At 43.8% G+C, this 16,199-nt stretch overlaps 1 protein-coding gene across 18 annotated transcripts in view; it reads left to right on the plus strand.

Annotated features, from left to right (window-relative positions):
- DMD (dystrophin) overlaps positions 1 to 16,199 on the plus strand; it is a 1,901,967-nt gene that overhangs the window by 716,361 nt on the left and 1,169,407 nt on the right. For all 18 annotated transcript variants that reach the window (XR_008319265.1, XM_053308495.1, XM_053308494.1 and 15 more), the window contains 2 exons: positions 1,649 to 1,750; positions 6,071 to 6,178. Coding sequence is in view for 17 of the 18 variants with exons in the window: in XM_053308495.1 (XP_053164470.1) it covers positions 1,649 to 1,750; positions 6,071 to 6,178 (210 nt within the window). In the remaining variant the exon portion in view is untranslated. The remainder of the gene's footprint in view (positions 1 to 1,648; positions 1,751 to 6,070; positions 6,179 to 16,199) is intronic.

A 16,199-nucleotide genomic window follows, 5' to 3' on the forward strand; every position in this document is an offset into this window, starting at 1 on the left:
GGATACTGAATCATTAGGCAATGGAACTCGGGGTTAGGTTCCTGGAAGTTCTGCAAAGTGCCAAAAAAATGACAAAGAGCCCTACTGTGCTCCATGGGTCTCTAGGTGTCCAGCAATGTCCCCCCCCCCATCAAATCCCAAAAACGGTTTCCTACATGAAAAAATGTGGGTTGTTGTTTTTTTTAAAAAAATGGCTCTGCACCACAAAATGGCAGCCAGAAATGATCTCAGAGTCTTTTCCAGCCACCCCGAACCCACAAATAAGCAGAATTCACACACACCCTTTTCCCAGGCTTGTGTTTTTATTTATCTGTTTATTTTGTCTATGTCAAAGTCAGATATGCTGGGGGGTGGATAGGGCCAGTTACTCTCCCCCTGCTAAATAAAAGATAATCACCATGTTAAAAGGTGCCTCTTTGCCAAGTTAGCAGGGGTTAGAGAGCATTGCACTGAGAGATTTAGAGAGCATTGCACTGAATCAGAATTGGCAAAAAACCTTTGAGATAATCAGTTAAAAATTCCTGAAGGGGAGAAGCTTTTAGATGCTGCCAAAAATGACTTGTGAATTTTCCTTCTTGCAGCTCAGCCCTAATCTTAATTTGTGTTGGTATCTGCCATTAGCAATTAAATAAATTAGTGTTACATGCAGTTTAAGTCTCTAACCATACAGTTACCAATCATTCTGGTTGCTTCAACACTTGCATCTTGTCAAACTGTTGATACATGATTCAAAAAGCAGTATAATAATTCTTGCTTTTCTTTGAAGTCATGCTAATTTTCAAATAGACTTTTTCTATTTTTTCTATTTCATCTTGTTTTGATTTGGAGTAGCATGTGAAACTTCTACCAGCATGCAAATTGGGGAATATTTTATCAAAGCAATGGCAAGTCAGAATGACCTTGTATCATTTGACTGGGTTTTGGCTGCTAGATTAAGGGAGAACAGTTCTAAAGATAGATCACAAGCCTTGTAGGCAGGAGTGTGGCGCTTTTACAGCAAATGCAAAGAACAAAGAATGTTTCTCCCCTTTTAGAAAGTGGAATTGACTGAAGTATAAAGATCTGCTTTTTCAGAGGAGAGTGCAATACACACATAAAATGCCATATTATTAAAGAGAGAGAGAGAGAGAGAGAGAGAGAGAGAGAGAGAGAGAGAGAGAGAGAGAGCGCAATGTAAAGGATTTCAAAAGACAAAAGTAATAAAACCTGAAGTACAGCATACTTCTATAATATATTAGACAGGCAAGCAAAATGTGATCTGTTCTTATGACCCCTGAATACCAGTGAAGGTTCTTTTACAGAAAGTTCATACACATGCATGTAGTTTCCAGCATTATAGAGTGTAGGAGCCATTTTATGCAGATAATATAATAGACTTAATAGAGTATTATCCATACCTTTAATATTAAGATTGCTACTCTTTATAATTTTATTACTTCCTAATTATGATTCCCTACTGTGCTCTGTTAAACAATAATGATAATAACTTTGGGATGACATGTTGAAATATTTTATAGTCCTGAAGTGGGACTTGAAATATTTAATGGGAAAGTTAAGAGTTTATTTTCAGAAAGATATTCAGTGTTACATGAAAATATGTTATGCTTATTTTTTAAACATATTTACTAGGATCTGACTACCTTTTTAGTATTTAGGGGACCGCTGGGCATCCATTTGCAGATGGACAGAGGATCGCTGGTTTCTTCTGCAAGATGTCCTTCGAAAATGGCAGCAATTTACTGAAGAACAGGTGAGTGTTTTGGCAGTTACCATGCATTTATTTATTTGATTTATATACCGCCCTTCCAGAGGTGGCTCAGGGAGATTTACATTAAAATGAAAAAACAATTCAAATCAATTTAAAAAATCAAAAACCAATTAAAAACAGATTAAAATTACAATTAGTTTAGTTTTAAATATTTCTGTACAGTCCAAAACTTGCATCTCTGGATGGTTTACAATTAAAATCATTTAAAACATCAAATCAATTAACAATAAAAATCATTTAAAACACAGAAAACTTTTAAAACCCAATATATTTGTTTTAAAACTAGATAATATTGAAACTAAATATCATAAAAAGCTAGGCTAAAAAGATGGATCTTTATGGCTCTCCTAGAACCCTTGCTAATTGGGCAAAGAGGCACCTTTTACCATGATGATTCTCTTTATTTAGCAGGGGAGAGTAACTGGCCCTATCCACCCCCAGCACAGTACTTCCAGTGGCTGTTGCTGGTGTGTGTCTTATGATTCTTTTTAGAATGTGAGCCCTTTGGGGACAGGGAGCCATCTTATTTGTTTGTTGTTTCTCTTTGTAAACCACCCTGAGCCATTTTTGGAAGGGCGGTATAGAAATTGAATAAATAGATAGATAGATAGATGCCTCCAGCAAAGATAATCCTCTTATAGCGACGGGGAGCGTGTTCCACAACCTAGGGGCAACAACAGAGAAGGCCGTATCCCTGGATGCCATGAGATGGACCAGTGGCACCCGAAGATAGACACCTCCTGATGAACACAATGAGAGGTGGGGATCTTGTAGAGTAAAGTGTTCCGTCAGGTAATCTGGACCTAAGCCATTCAGGGATTTAAAGATAATAACCAGCATGAAACATATCAGCAGCCAGTGCAACTGCTTAAAAACAGGCATAATGTTGTATTTTGGGGATACCCCAGAGACCAATATGGCTGCCACATTTTGAACTTACTGAAGTTTCAAACTACATATAAAGGCAGCCCTACATAGACTGCATTGCAGTAGTCCTACCTGGAGGTTACCAGCTGGTGCACCACTGTTTTCAGGTCAAGAAATGGGTGGAGTTGTCAGATCAGTCACAGCTGATAAAAAGCACTCCTGGCCACAGTCACCAGGGTGAGACCCAGGTCCAAGAGTACTCCCAAGCTATGAACCTGTTCTTTCTGGGGAAGTGTAACTTTGTCCAGAACAGGAAGTTCTATCCCATCTTGGAGATTACGACCCCCAACAATGAGCACCTCCATTTTCCTTGGATTCAGCCTCAGTTTATTATTCCTCATTCAGCCCATTACTGCCTTTAGGCAGGCATTTAAGGGGCTAATGCCATTTCCTGATGTTTAGGACAAGGAGAAATAGGTTTGGTTATCATCATCATATTGATAACACCCAGCACCAAATCACCTGATGAGCTCACCCAGAGGTTTCATGTAGATGTTAAAAAGCATGGATGACAGAATTGAGCCTTGGGGGACTCCAAATAATAGCTCCCGTTTTGAAGAGCAACTGTCACCAAGCAACACCATCTGATATCTACCCAAGACATAGGAGCGGAAGCGGAACCACTCTAAAACAGTGCCTCATATCCCCAAATCCCTCAGGCAATCCAGAAGGATACCATGGTCGATGGCATGAAAACCTCTGAGAGATCCAAAAGAACTAGCAGAGTCACACTACCTCTGTCAGTTCCATGGTGTAGGTAATCTATCAGGCTGATCATGGCCATCTCAACCCCATAGGCCACTTTAAAGCAAGTTGGTCTAGAGAAATAGGTCTAGATAATTTTCTCCAAGGCACCTTGAAGCTAGTCAGCGTCCATCCTCTCAATCATCTTACCCAACCATGAGAGGTTGGAGACTGGCCTATAATTATCCATGATGGTCCAAAGTGGACTTCTTAAAAAGGGGTCTAACCACCATCTCCTTCAGATGAGATGGCATTCTTCTCTCCCTCAGTGAAGTATTAATGATATCAGCGTAGCCAGCTCCAGCAACCTTCCCACAAGACAAAAGCAGTCATATTGGGCCAGCATCCGAAGAACAGGTGGTAGGTTATACTGCTTCAAGCAGCCTGTCCACATCCTCATGAATCACAAACTGAAACTGATCCAATCTTATTTCGCAAGAGAGATTGTCAGATACCCCCCTACCTGGCCCTGCAGAAATACTGGAATCCAAATTGCTCCGAATGCGGAATATTTTTTCTGCAAAGAACTCATTAAATGTGTCACAGTGAGATTATTTCTGGAAGGAAATTTGAAAGAGTAGGGATTTGAGTTAAATCCCTAACAATCCAGAAGAGCTCTGCTGGATAAGAATTTTCAGATGCAATACGTGCAGAATAAAATTGCTTCATTGCTGAACATATTTATTTATTATCTATATATTTATTTCTCCTGGGTGAGCCTTGGAATGTGAGTCCCAGTACCCAGCTGATTGGCTAGGAGGTGGAGGCGCCCGATTGGCTGAGGCGCACCCCGGAGAATTGGTTGCAGTGGGCCTGGCTGCGGAGGCGAGGCTGCATGGTGGTGGCACTCAGCCCGGCAGCCTGGTTCCGGCCCTGGCCGGCCGGAGACTGGGGCAGAAGGTGGGTGGGGGGAAGAGGTAGCCGCCCCAAAGAGCGCACAGATGCTCTGTGCGGGTCAGCTAGTTTTATTTATTTACTTAACACATTTGTATACTGCCCAAAACACAAGTCTCTGGGTGGTTTAAAACAAATAAATATTTGCCACAACATATGCCTTTAGATGGGCTCTATGCTGTGTCTTATCAAATTCAAGATGAATCCTCCTCCATTTGACTTCCAGTCATCTACCTTACTGTTTCAGCTCTTGTAGCTCTTCCATATACCATGGAGATAATTTTGAAGCGGGTCAGAAATGACACTTAGGGGAGATCATGTCTACTCCCATGGAAAGTTCCCTGTTCCAAGTATCCACCAGAGCATCAATCGAATCACCAGCAGAACCATCTATAAAACCCTCCAAGGCTTTTTGGAATCCTACTCGATCCAACAGCCTTCTTGGGCAGACCATTCTAATAGGTTCGCCACCCCTGCAGGATTCAGTCTTTACTGTGAAACCAACCTTAACCAGAAGTGACCCATCCATAACAATAGGGAAAGTACAGGAGACCCCCACCCACGGACCCCCCCCCAAATAAGAGGAAAATATCAAATCCAGTGTATGACTGGCAGCAGGTCCTAGGACTGATTGGGATAGGCCCATAGTTGCCATGGCTGCTATGAATTCCTGAGCAGCACCAGGCAAGCCAGTCCAGGTGCTTCCAAGACCAAATCAGCTACCAGCTCTGTCAGCTCAGGGGGTCTGTTAGGCAGCAGGGTGGACCATACACCAACAGAATCCCCAATCTATCTAGAGTTCTCAGCATAAGATACACACACTCAATATAGGTCAATTCTCTCATAGGGATCCTGGTAAGGGAGATGTTATTTTTATGGAGCAAGGCCACACACATGCCCACTCACTTCTCCATACCTCTTCAACAACAGACTACACTGAGGGAAGAAGTTGGGCACACACAGGGCCACTTGCCTCTCCCAACCAGGTCTCAGTTATACAAGGCAGGTCAGCTCCTTCATCCACAATCACATCATGGATGATTTTGATCTTATTTTGAACTGACCTGGCATTACAAAGAGCATTCTTGGGTTCATTGGGGAGTTGGAACTGCTCCCTGAGGCCTGTGACAGGGCAGCCGAAAGGGAAAACAGTAATTAAATTACTGCTCTCCCTTCCCCTGTAATAGCATACTGGCCTACCAATGTCCAATCTTTTACTCCCCACCACTACTGACAGGACTTTAAATATAACTTCCCCTCAGACCTCAGTCCCACACCAAAGGCTCAGCACCAAAGGCCAACCACCTTTGGCAGCCAGCTTTAGGGGCCACCACACCAACAGCTTCACCTCTGGATTGCCCTATTTCTTTTAAGTCAGAAGCCCTCAGACTCCACCTCTCACATGGACTTCTGGATACTGCCTGATGGAACTGGTCCCCACACGCTGTAGCTCATCAGGTCAATAAGAACTGTGGCTGAAGCCCGCAGCAGGATCTCAGCAGTTGATGTTTCTCTGTTGCCCAAGGCCAAAGGGAGGGGTCAAGGCCAGCTCAACAAACCTTCCAGCTCAGACAACAGAGATTCTGATGGTAAAACAACAGACCTCAGCCTCCTAGCAAGCCCCCCGCCCAGTCCTCCTCCTAAACTGGTTCTCTGTCCTAAACTGCTTTGTGTGTCATCTTACTGGTCTTGTATATTGTTTGTATATTATCTTACAAAAGACTTCCTTATTTTTAGGGCCTCTTTGATGCATGGCTTACTGAGAAGGAGGATGCTGTGAACAGTGTCCATACTACTGGTTTCAAAGATCAAAATGAAATGTTGGGAAATCTGCAAAAGTTGGCGGTATGTGTGTACCATTTTTTGTTATTTCAATGTGCTTGTTTATGTAATTAAAATACTTTTACCGCTTTTCAGTGTAGTCCTTACAATATGTTTAAAACAATGTATCCCAAAATAAACCAAGATTTTTTTTTAAAACAAAACAAAACAATAGAGCCACCAGGAAATCAGCAGTAAGATTAAATTAAACAACCACACTAATAGTTATCAAATGGAATACCACGGGCAATATCCGGACCAGTTAGTCATAATGAAGTCCTTTTGAAATAAATGGGGCTTAACTTAGTCAAAACAACATTGTCTCATTGATTTCAATGTTGTTCAGTCATGCTTAACTCGTCTGGATGTTGCCTCTTATACCTCCACACAAAGGGGTGGCGGCAAAGCAGGTAAAGGCAATCCACCTCAGGGAAACATGTAGAGGTGATTCTCACAAGCAGCCGAAACCGGGCTAAGGAAGCCCAGCCTGGTTTCTGCTGCTCATGTACAGCAATGGGAGCCGTGCAGCTCCCAGAAGTGGTTCGGCAGTAAGCCCGCTTATGGAGCCCACCACTTAACCCAGGTTTGTGAGGCGAGAACACCCCCAAAATGGGTTGAATGATCATGTGTCTGTGGTGGAGACACTTGGGGGGGGGCTCCCAGTAATACACTGCGGACATGTGCGGTGCATTACTGGGGCTCCGGGGGCAGGGTGCTGCAAGCCGTGGCTGTGCACAGGAGCACCCAAGCAAGTGGTTGCTTGTCTGGGCAGGCTATTCGCCCACTTGAGAAGGGGTGAGTGATCGTCAGCAGAGATAGCGGGTCAAGCCCGCTTTCCCCGCTGAACCCCTTTTGGCTCTGCACACTGATCATGTATAGAGCCTTCTAGTCTCTTATTGTCTTAATCTGTCTTCCAGTACTGTAGGCAGTACTGTAGCTTCTCTTAGACCTTAACACAGAGGGTGGGACAGGAAAAGTGAAGGCAGTCCACCTCAGCCAGCACACTATCTATTACTGCCTCTATCCCCTTCCCAGCCAAATGAATGCAGCTATTTTATCTGTCTCTTAATAACCATCAAGTAGTCAAGCAAATGCAAATGTTGTGGTAGATTCATGACTGAGTTGTCACCACCAAGAAGATGCAATCCCTGTACCTTACCACCCCATCCTAATATTGCCTCTCAGAGAAGTTCATGACAACTAGGCAGGTACATATGGAAGCAACAATTTTATGCATTGCATTTTAAAAAGCTACAATGTAATATATGATTGTTATTCCTAAAATAACCCCAAATTTGTATACATATACTTTGTTCAAGATATAGTAAAATAATTCAAATTATTCTATTCAAGATATAACAAATTATTATTTGTTCAAGATCTAATAATCTGTCTATCTGTCTATCTATCTATCTATGTAAGCCGAGGAGCCTTCTTAGTTACCACTGTAACAGTGAGGAAGTCTGTTTCTAGGTTAACCATAGTGATTTAAAAATAACCTCATCATATCTCACTTTTGGAGCCTATTGCTTCATAAATGTTTGTAAACATGTATATTAGGACTTGGACTGATAATCTGGAAGATGTCTTTGTACCACCACCAAGGTCAGTAAGGTAACTGTAGGCAGATAAGCTTCACCAGCAGTGCTGCACCAAAGAATGATGGCACCTAAGGTAATGCTTGGCTTTGGCATGCCCTGCTACCTTTGCCTATGCAGGTACCTCCTGGCAGGTGGGCAGTCCTGCCCAGCCACCCACTTGCTCTCCTAGGCACTTCTGCCTGCTGCTCCTGACACTGCTAGCTGCTTCTGGGAAGCTGGCCTGCAATAGCACATTATAATAACATCACTTTGTGCTGTGGCGATGTGGCATGGCAGGCCAGCTGCCCAGAAGCAGCCAGCACTGGCAGGAGTGGTGAGCAGAAGCAACAAGGAGAGCAAGTGGGTAACCAGGCAGCTAACAGGGATGGGAAGCACCTGCTCAGTCGCCTACCTGCTCACTCCAATGGGAGGTGTGTGAGCCTGCACATGGTGGCAGGGGGCAGCTGTGTGGGTGGCATGTGACTCAGGCCATTGGCAGCCCTCCCCAGTTGGCACCCTAGGCAACCACCTAGTTTGCCTAGTGGACTGGTCGGCCCTGCTCACCAGCAAGGAATTATTTTCATGAGAAAGAGGAGTTCAAGTGGTGCTCCCTGACACCTGAGTCAGACTCAATGAGCAGCTAGGAGACCAATGCACTTTTGGTTGCTTTTGTATTGCTCTGCTAATAACAAAGCATGATCTGAACCTAAAGCTTTTTCTGGGTTTTCTGGGATTGTGGTTTATTTCAAGCACTTTGGTTATATTAAGCCAGGATTGGTCAGTTTGGATGTTACAGCTAATCCTGGCTTTTATTTAACTGTAATTGCAAGTAGAATTCTTCAACCTTTAGTTTTGCCCTGTAATGTGAAAGAAAAAACAATAACAATAATAATATAATATGGCTTTGAATCTATATAAATTGAAATTATTACAATAATTCTTATTTCAGTAATTCTTACATGATCAGACATTTAAAATGTCAGTTTTGCTATAAGCAGAAAGAGTATATATTTTAAAGATCTTGCCATTTGATTGTTCAAACTAATTAACAGATACCTGACAGCTGGTTTAAAATTGCTGCTAAATATCCCTGCTGATTCATGCAGTGACTGCAGATTTAATGTTCATTAAAATATGTTACAATTGAAGATCAAAAACTGTGACCATCTGTCATCATAACCTTAAGCATACGTTGCGCTTGATAAACTGTGCCTAAACCTATGACCCAAATAAAACTCCATAGGCTAACATATACACTTCTAGATCAATTCTAAACAGTTTGTCTGTGTTGCTAATGTGAGTGTTAAAAAAAAGTGTGTGGGTGGGTGGGGGGAGAGAACGAACACAATCTTTGGACTTGTACATTTTTTTAACCAACATTCTTTTTTAGATCTTAATTTATACCCAAACTGTATCACTTAGATTAATTTGCAAATAAATTATGTCTGAGGTTTTTTGTTTTTTGTTTTCCTGGGACTTCATCAGATTTTGTTTTGTCATGTGCTACTTTGTGTATAAGTTTTGTTAACCATTCATTCCTCAACAGTTTTATTCAGGATCTGAAAGATTAAGGTATAAGTCAGCTATTTACTCCATTTGTCTTCTGAGCAGCCACTGGTTTCGATTAGGGGGAAATAATAACTTCCCTACCATCATGTCTTCCTCCATTCTCTGTGCAGGAGCAGGAGGGATACTACCCTGCCCAAGGCATTCCTCTCTCTTCCTGGAGGCTAGCAAGGCCTGATGTCCATCCCTTTCTCAGGCAACTTGCATGCTAGATGCTAAACCCATGACATTATACCAAAGAAAATCCTTTCATTCTCTAGGGGAGTTTGTAGCTCAGTGGCTCACAGTAGCTCTTTGGAAGTACTTTGCACGCAGAAGGTACTTTGGAACCTGAGATGTCAGGTTCAATCCCTGACATCTCCAGATAGGTCTTGGAAAGATTCCTGCCTGAAGCCTTGGAGGATGCTGCAGTCAATGTAGACAATACTGAGCTAGATGGACCCTATATGTTCAGATTACTGAACAATCTTGCCCTATTTGGGTGGTGACAACCTTTTACACACATTAGGGTTGTTGTGAGGAGAAACCCAAGTATGTAGTACACCGCTCTGGGCTCCTTGGAAGAAGAATATAAATGTAAAAATAAATAAAATAAAATGTGTGAGCACTGTAAGATATTCCCCTGAGGGATGGAAAGACTCTGGGAGGAGCACCTAGGTTCCAAGTTCCTTCCCTGGCATCTCCAAGATAGGGCTGAGAGAGATTCCTGCATGCAACCTTGAGGAAGCCGCTGCCAGTCTGTGTTAACAGTGCTGAGCTAGATGGACCTATGGTCTGACTCAGTATATGGCAGCTTCCTATGTTCCTATGGACTGTGGATATTGCTGTGCTGCTTCAGTAGGGATGGGCCATGGCTTCCTGAAAGCATTAACAACATTGCACAGCCTGCTTGCACCCACATTCAAGAAGAGAGACTAAAATAACACCCACATGCATTTCTCATTGGAGATCACTAATGTCTCTGAGAAGTATCAACTATAAGAAATTTTATTTTAGTGACTTGCTTTTATTTTGAATTTATACACTGTGTTCTGTTATCATCTTTGTTGAGGCACGTGATTGCTATCACTCCCTGTGACTAAGCTTTGAGGACTTAGCATGCAGCAATGATGTTATATAAGATAGTGGGATACCTGATTGTGTAAAAAGTCAGGCCAGAGCTAGGGTACCCAAAATGGAGTAACCAAGTCAAGACCAGTTTCTCCAAAAACAAAGATTAAGTTTTTAAAGTACAGAAGCACACAAAAGAGAAAGATGGCAGTCTGCCAGGGAACCAGTGCCAGATGGTGCCGAACTACAGAATGCTGGACCCTAAGCCCTGAATTTAAATGATGCAAGTTTTGAGATGATCCCAGAATAGAAGGAAGGGGAAAAGATATGAAGTGATAGACAAAGAGAAGCCACAGTTTTTATACCTGTCCTTTGTGTAGCTGGTGAGTGATGATTTCAAAGGTAGTTGGTCGTCCTTCTCTGGGAGGATTATTGAGGTGGCTGAGGGTCCTGGGTTATTTAGAATGCAAATCCCCAATGATGACCCACTCCAGGAAGATCTTGGCTATGATGGAAGTCATGGGGGTGGGGAGAGGAAAGGGGCCTGAGGCAACAAGATTTCGGTATAATGATGAGACAGAAAGACTGAAAAAACCAGGAAGCATACATTATGCATTAGTGATAAGGCAGCCAGTCCCTCAGTAGAAACAACTAGAGAGTCCTTGGCTAGATTTGGAATGTATGGGTGTGTCATAAGAACAGCTCTGATGGATCAGGCCCAAGGCCCATCTAGTACAGCATCCCATTTCGCAAAGTGGCCCACCAGATGCTGCTGGAAGCCACAGGCAGGGGTTGAGGGCATGCCCTCTCTCCTGCAGTTACTCCCCCGCAACTGGTACCCAGAGGCACCCCGCCCCCAAGGCTGGAGGTGGCCTACAGCCCTCCGACTAGTAGCCATCAATAGACCTCTCCTCCATGAAGTTATCCAAACCCTTCCTAAAACCATCCAGGTTGCTGGCTGTCACCACATCTCGTGGCAGAGGCTTCCACAAGTTGATAATGTGTTGTGTGAAAAAGTACTTCCATTTGCTGGTCCTAGATTTCCTGGCAATCAATTTCATGGGATGATCCCTGGTTCTAGTGTTATGGGAGAGGGAGAAGAATTTGTCTCTATCCACTTTCTCCACACCATGCATTATTTTATAGATCTCTATCATGTCTCCCCACAGTCGTCTTTTTTCTAAACTAAATAGCCACAGGTGTTGTAGCCTAGCCTCATAAGAAAGGTGCTCTAGGCCCCTGATCCTCTTGGTTGCCCTCTTCTGCACCTTCTCCAGTTCTACAATATCCTTTTTAAGATGTGGTGACCAGAATTGTATTCAGTACTCCAGGTGTGGCCGCACCATAGTTTTGTATAAGGGCATTATAATATTAGCCATTTTATTTTCAATCCCCTTCCTAATGATCCCTAGCATGGAATTGGCCTTCTTTACAGCTGCCACACATTGAGTCGACACTTTCAACGCGCTGTCCACCATGACCCCAAGATCCCTCTCCTGGTCAGTCACCGACAGCTCGGATCCCATCAGCATATACTTGAAGTTGGGGTTCTTTGTCCCAATGTGCATCACTTTACACTTGCTAACACTGAACCACATTTGCCACTTTGTCTCCCACTCACCCAGTTTCGAGAGATCCTTTTGGAGCTCTTAACAATCAGTTATGGATTTCACTACCCGAAGGAGTTTGGTATCATCTGCAAATTTGGCCACCTCCGGCTTATCCCTGCTTCTAGATCATTTATGAATAAATTAAAAAGCACTGGTCCCAGTAAAGATCACTTGGGGACCCCACTTCTTACTTCCCTCCATTGTGAAAACTCTCAATTTATCCCTACCCTCTGTTTCCTGTCCTTCAACCAGTTAGCAATCCACACATGTACTTCTCCCCTTATCCCATGACCACTAAGTTTCATCAGGAGTCGTTGATGAGCAACTTTGTCAGAAGCTTTTTGGAAGTCCAGGTATACTATGTCAACTGGATCACCTTGATCCACACACTTGTTGACACTCTCAAAGAACTCCAAAAGGTTGGTGAGGCAAGATTTACATTTACAGAACCCATGCTGTTTCACTCCCAGCAGGGCCTGTTCTTCTATGTGCTTTACAATTTTATCCTTGAGGATGCTTTCCATCAATTTGCCTGGAACGGATGTTAAGCTAATCGGCCTGTAATTTCCCGGATTACCCCTGGATCCCTGCTTGAAAATCGGTGTTACATTTGGTACTCTCCAGTCCTCTGGTACAAAACCTGATTGCAGGGATAAGTTATATATTTTAGCAAGGAGGTCAACAATTTCACATTTGAGTTCTTTGAGGACTCTTGGATGGGTACCATCTGGCCCTGGTGATTTGTTAGTTTTCAGTTTTTCCAGACAGTTTAGAACATCATCTCTCATCACTTCTATCTGGTTCAGTTCTTTAGCCGCCATCCCCCGAAAAGCCTGGTTCAGGAATAGGTATATGCTCAGTATCCTCTGCTGTGAAGACAGATGCAAAGAACTCATTTAGGTTCTCTGCAACCTCCATATACTCCTTAATGACCCCTTTCACTCCCTTGTTGTCCAAAGGTCCAACTGCCTCCCTGGCAGGTTTCCTGCTTCTGATGTATTTAAAGAAGTTTTTGTTATACCCCTTGATGCTTTTAGCTAAATGTTCCTCAAGCTCTCTTTTCGCCTCCCTTATTGTTGCCTTGCATTTCTTTGGCCAGAGTTTGTGTTCCTTTCTGTTCTCTTCGTTTGGACAGGCCTTCCAATTTTGGAAGGAAGTCTTCTTCCCTTTTATGGCTTCCTTGACAGTACCCGTTACCCATGCTGGCATCTTCCTGGACTTAGTGGTACCTTTCCTCTTTTGGGGTATACAATCTAACTGGGCTTCTAGTACTGTGGTTTTGAGTAAACTCCATGCACTCTGGAGCGAAGTGACTCTCCTGATTTTCCCTTTCAGCTTCCTTTTCACCATACTCCTCATTTTAGAGAAGTTTCCTCTTCTGAGATACAGAATGTCTGTGTTAGACTTCCTTGGTGATTCTCTCCCCACATGTATGCTGAATTTGATGGCACTATGGTCACTGTTCCCTAAAGGGTTGATGACACTGACATCCCACACCAGATCCTGGGTGCCACTCAGAATTAAATCCCAGGTTGCCTTCTCTCTGGTCGGTTCCAAGACCAACTGTTCTAGGGCACAGACATTTAGCGTATCTAGAAATTGGACCTTTTTGTCATGACCTGACTGTGAATTTACCCAGTCTATGTGTGGGTAATTGAAGTCACCCATGATTACAGCCCAGCCTCTCCTTGACACCTCCCTGATTTCCTGCTGCAACTCCCAGTCACTGTCAGAGTTTTGATCAGGAGGGCGATAGCACGTCCCCAGTAGCATGTTCCCTTTCAGGCCTTGTATTGTCACCCACAGGGTTTCTGAATCCTTTGCACCCTTGCACTCTAAAGGATGGCTTTTGCCGAACGGGATACTGCCCAGCTCCCATTGGCTGTTCCCCAGGCATCATTTTAAAAGCTGCTCTGCAACCTTTTTGATTTTAAGTGCCTGCAATCTGGTTCCATCTTGGTTCAAGTGCAGCCCATCCCTTTTTGGGCCTTGCTTACCCCAAAATGAATCCCATTGCCTAACAAATCTAAACCCCTCCTCCCGGCACCAACGTCTCATCCACGTATTGAAACCCCTCAGCTCTGCCTGTCTCACTGTACCTGCACGTGGAACAGGTAGCATTTCTGAGAATGCTACCCTGTGGGTCCTGGACTTCAATATGCTACCTATCAGCCTAAATTTGGCTTCCAGGACCTCCCAACTACATTTCCCCACATTGTTGGTGCCGACATGCACCAAGACAGCTGTCTCCTCCCCAGCACTGCCTAAGAGCCTATCTAGATGATGCGTGATGTCCGCAACCTTCACACCAGGCAGGCAAGTCACTGTGTGGTCAACATACGGGTCACAAAGCCATCTCTCTATACCTCTAATGATTGAATCACCCACTACAAGGAGGCCCCCACCCCCCAAAGGAATAACCCCTGTGCGAGAGGATATAGGCTCATCATCCATGGAACGGGTCCCTTCTAAAGGAGCATTTCCCTCTTCCTCAGACCAATGTCCTCCTTGCCCAAGACCCCCATTCTCCCTGACAGCAGAGGAGCTATCAGCCCTGGAGTGGGATGTCTCTATCATGTCCCTGAAGGTCTTGTCCAGAAGCCTCTCTGTCTCTCTGAGCTTCTCCAGATCTGCCACCTTGGTCTTAAGGGAACGAACTTGCTCCCCAAGAGCCAGGAGCTCCTTGTACCAAGCACACAACCATGACTTCTGCCCATGGGGCAAATAGTCATACATGTGGCACTCTGTGGAATACACTGGGAAGTGCCCCCTCCCCTGCTGGCCTTCTATCTTCATACTGTTTTTGTTGGCTGTTTACAGTATTTAGAGATAGCTTATTAGAAGGATAGGTTTCAGCTGTTATGGTCAGGTATTTACTGCCCAAGCAGCCTTTCCCAAGAATATGAGGAAGGGATTTGTACTTACATTCTCTTCTCCACTAGTCTCCTTGTGATCACTGGGGCTAGTTCCAGGCTCCCCCACACACTTCCCACTAAACTCCTGCAAAACTCCTATGTCCTGTTTGCTATTCCTGTTCTCTATGCTATCGGCCCTACACCTCTTATGTAGAGAGTAGTCTTCCAACTGACACAGGATGTGAGTCAAAGGAGTGTGGGGCCTCCCCCAGCCCTAGCTAACTCCACCCCCTCCAGGCAGTGACAATGAACAAACACTGGAGTTCGCTAACCCTTTCAAATTCTAACCCTTGCAATTACAAACCCACACACAGATACTAGGACTTATCCCTTAAAGAGAAACCAGCCCCTGAAAATCTCCCCTCCTCCTTTTAGTTGGTTTGAAGGGAGGAAGGGCTAGATGCTTAGAAAAGCTTGCTCACATCCCCAAGATGTGTCTGCTCTTCACAGAGTAGTCTTCCAACTCCTGTGTCCACAGGAGAAGGAGGAGCATACACATCATGCAGACTGGCACACACATGCATTTGTGCACACTGGAAGAAAAAGTGGCATCCTTTATAAGAATGTTCCTGCCTTAAGGGCAAAGTTAAGCTGGTGTCAATTCAGGAAATGGCCCTCAATGGCAAAAAATAAAGGCTTGTTTAGGTTAAGGTGATTATTCTTGCCTCTATTCGGATAACCCAAACAGACAATAGATAGGCAGCTCTTGCTCCTTTTTTTTAGCTGACAATTGGAGATTCCCAAGCAATTACACAGGTTTATGTTTTTAGCTTCTGTGAAAAAGGGAGGCTCACTGACCTTGAGAATTCCCTATGAAAACATTAAAGACTTGCATTGTTGACAGATGTGGCTGTCCACTCCCTAGAGTGGGGATATTGATTTAGTGCCAATACCCTTATCACTCTTAATCCTTGTTATTTAGTTATCTGCTTTCACAGGCTACTGTCTCACTGTTCTTAGTCCCGTGTGACAGTTACTCTGGTTCTGGGACACCAAATCATACTGATTGCACACTCAGATCAAAATCGTGACTGCAATGAGATCATGAAAAGTGTTAAAGAAAAATGGGGATTCAGGTTGGCTGCCCTTAACAGTTGCCTGCAATCAGGATGGTATTTGGAGCGATTTTTTTAAATGTAGTAGTAAACAAATTAAGTGCAGTAGTAAAGAAATTAAAACATCCAGTGAAAAATGGCATATTCCAAAGTCTGACCACTGTTATGCATGATCCCCATTCCCTCAACATCTGTGGAACAATTCTCATCCACAGGTCTTGATGTACATATGAGAGAAGGCGCTCCCTACTGTGTGCAGGCCAAGGCCA

This window comes from Hemicordylus capensis, chromosome 3 (assembly GCF_027244095.1).
Source record: "Hemicordylus capensis ecotype Gifberg chromosome 3, rHemCap1.1.pri, whole genome shotgun sequence".
Lineage (NCBI taxonomy): Eukaryota > Metazoa > Chordata > Lepidosauria > Squamata > Cordylidae > Hemicordylus > Hemicordylus capensis.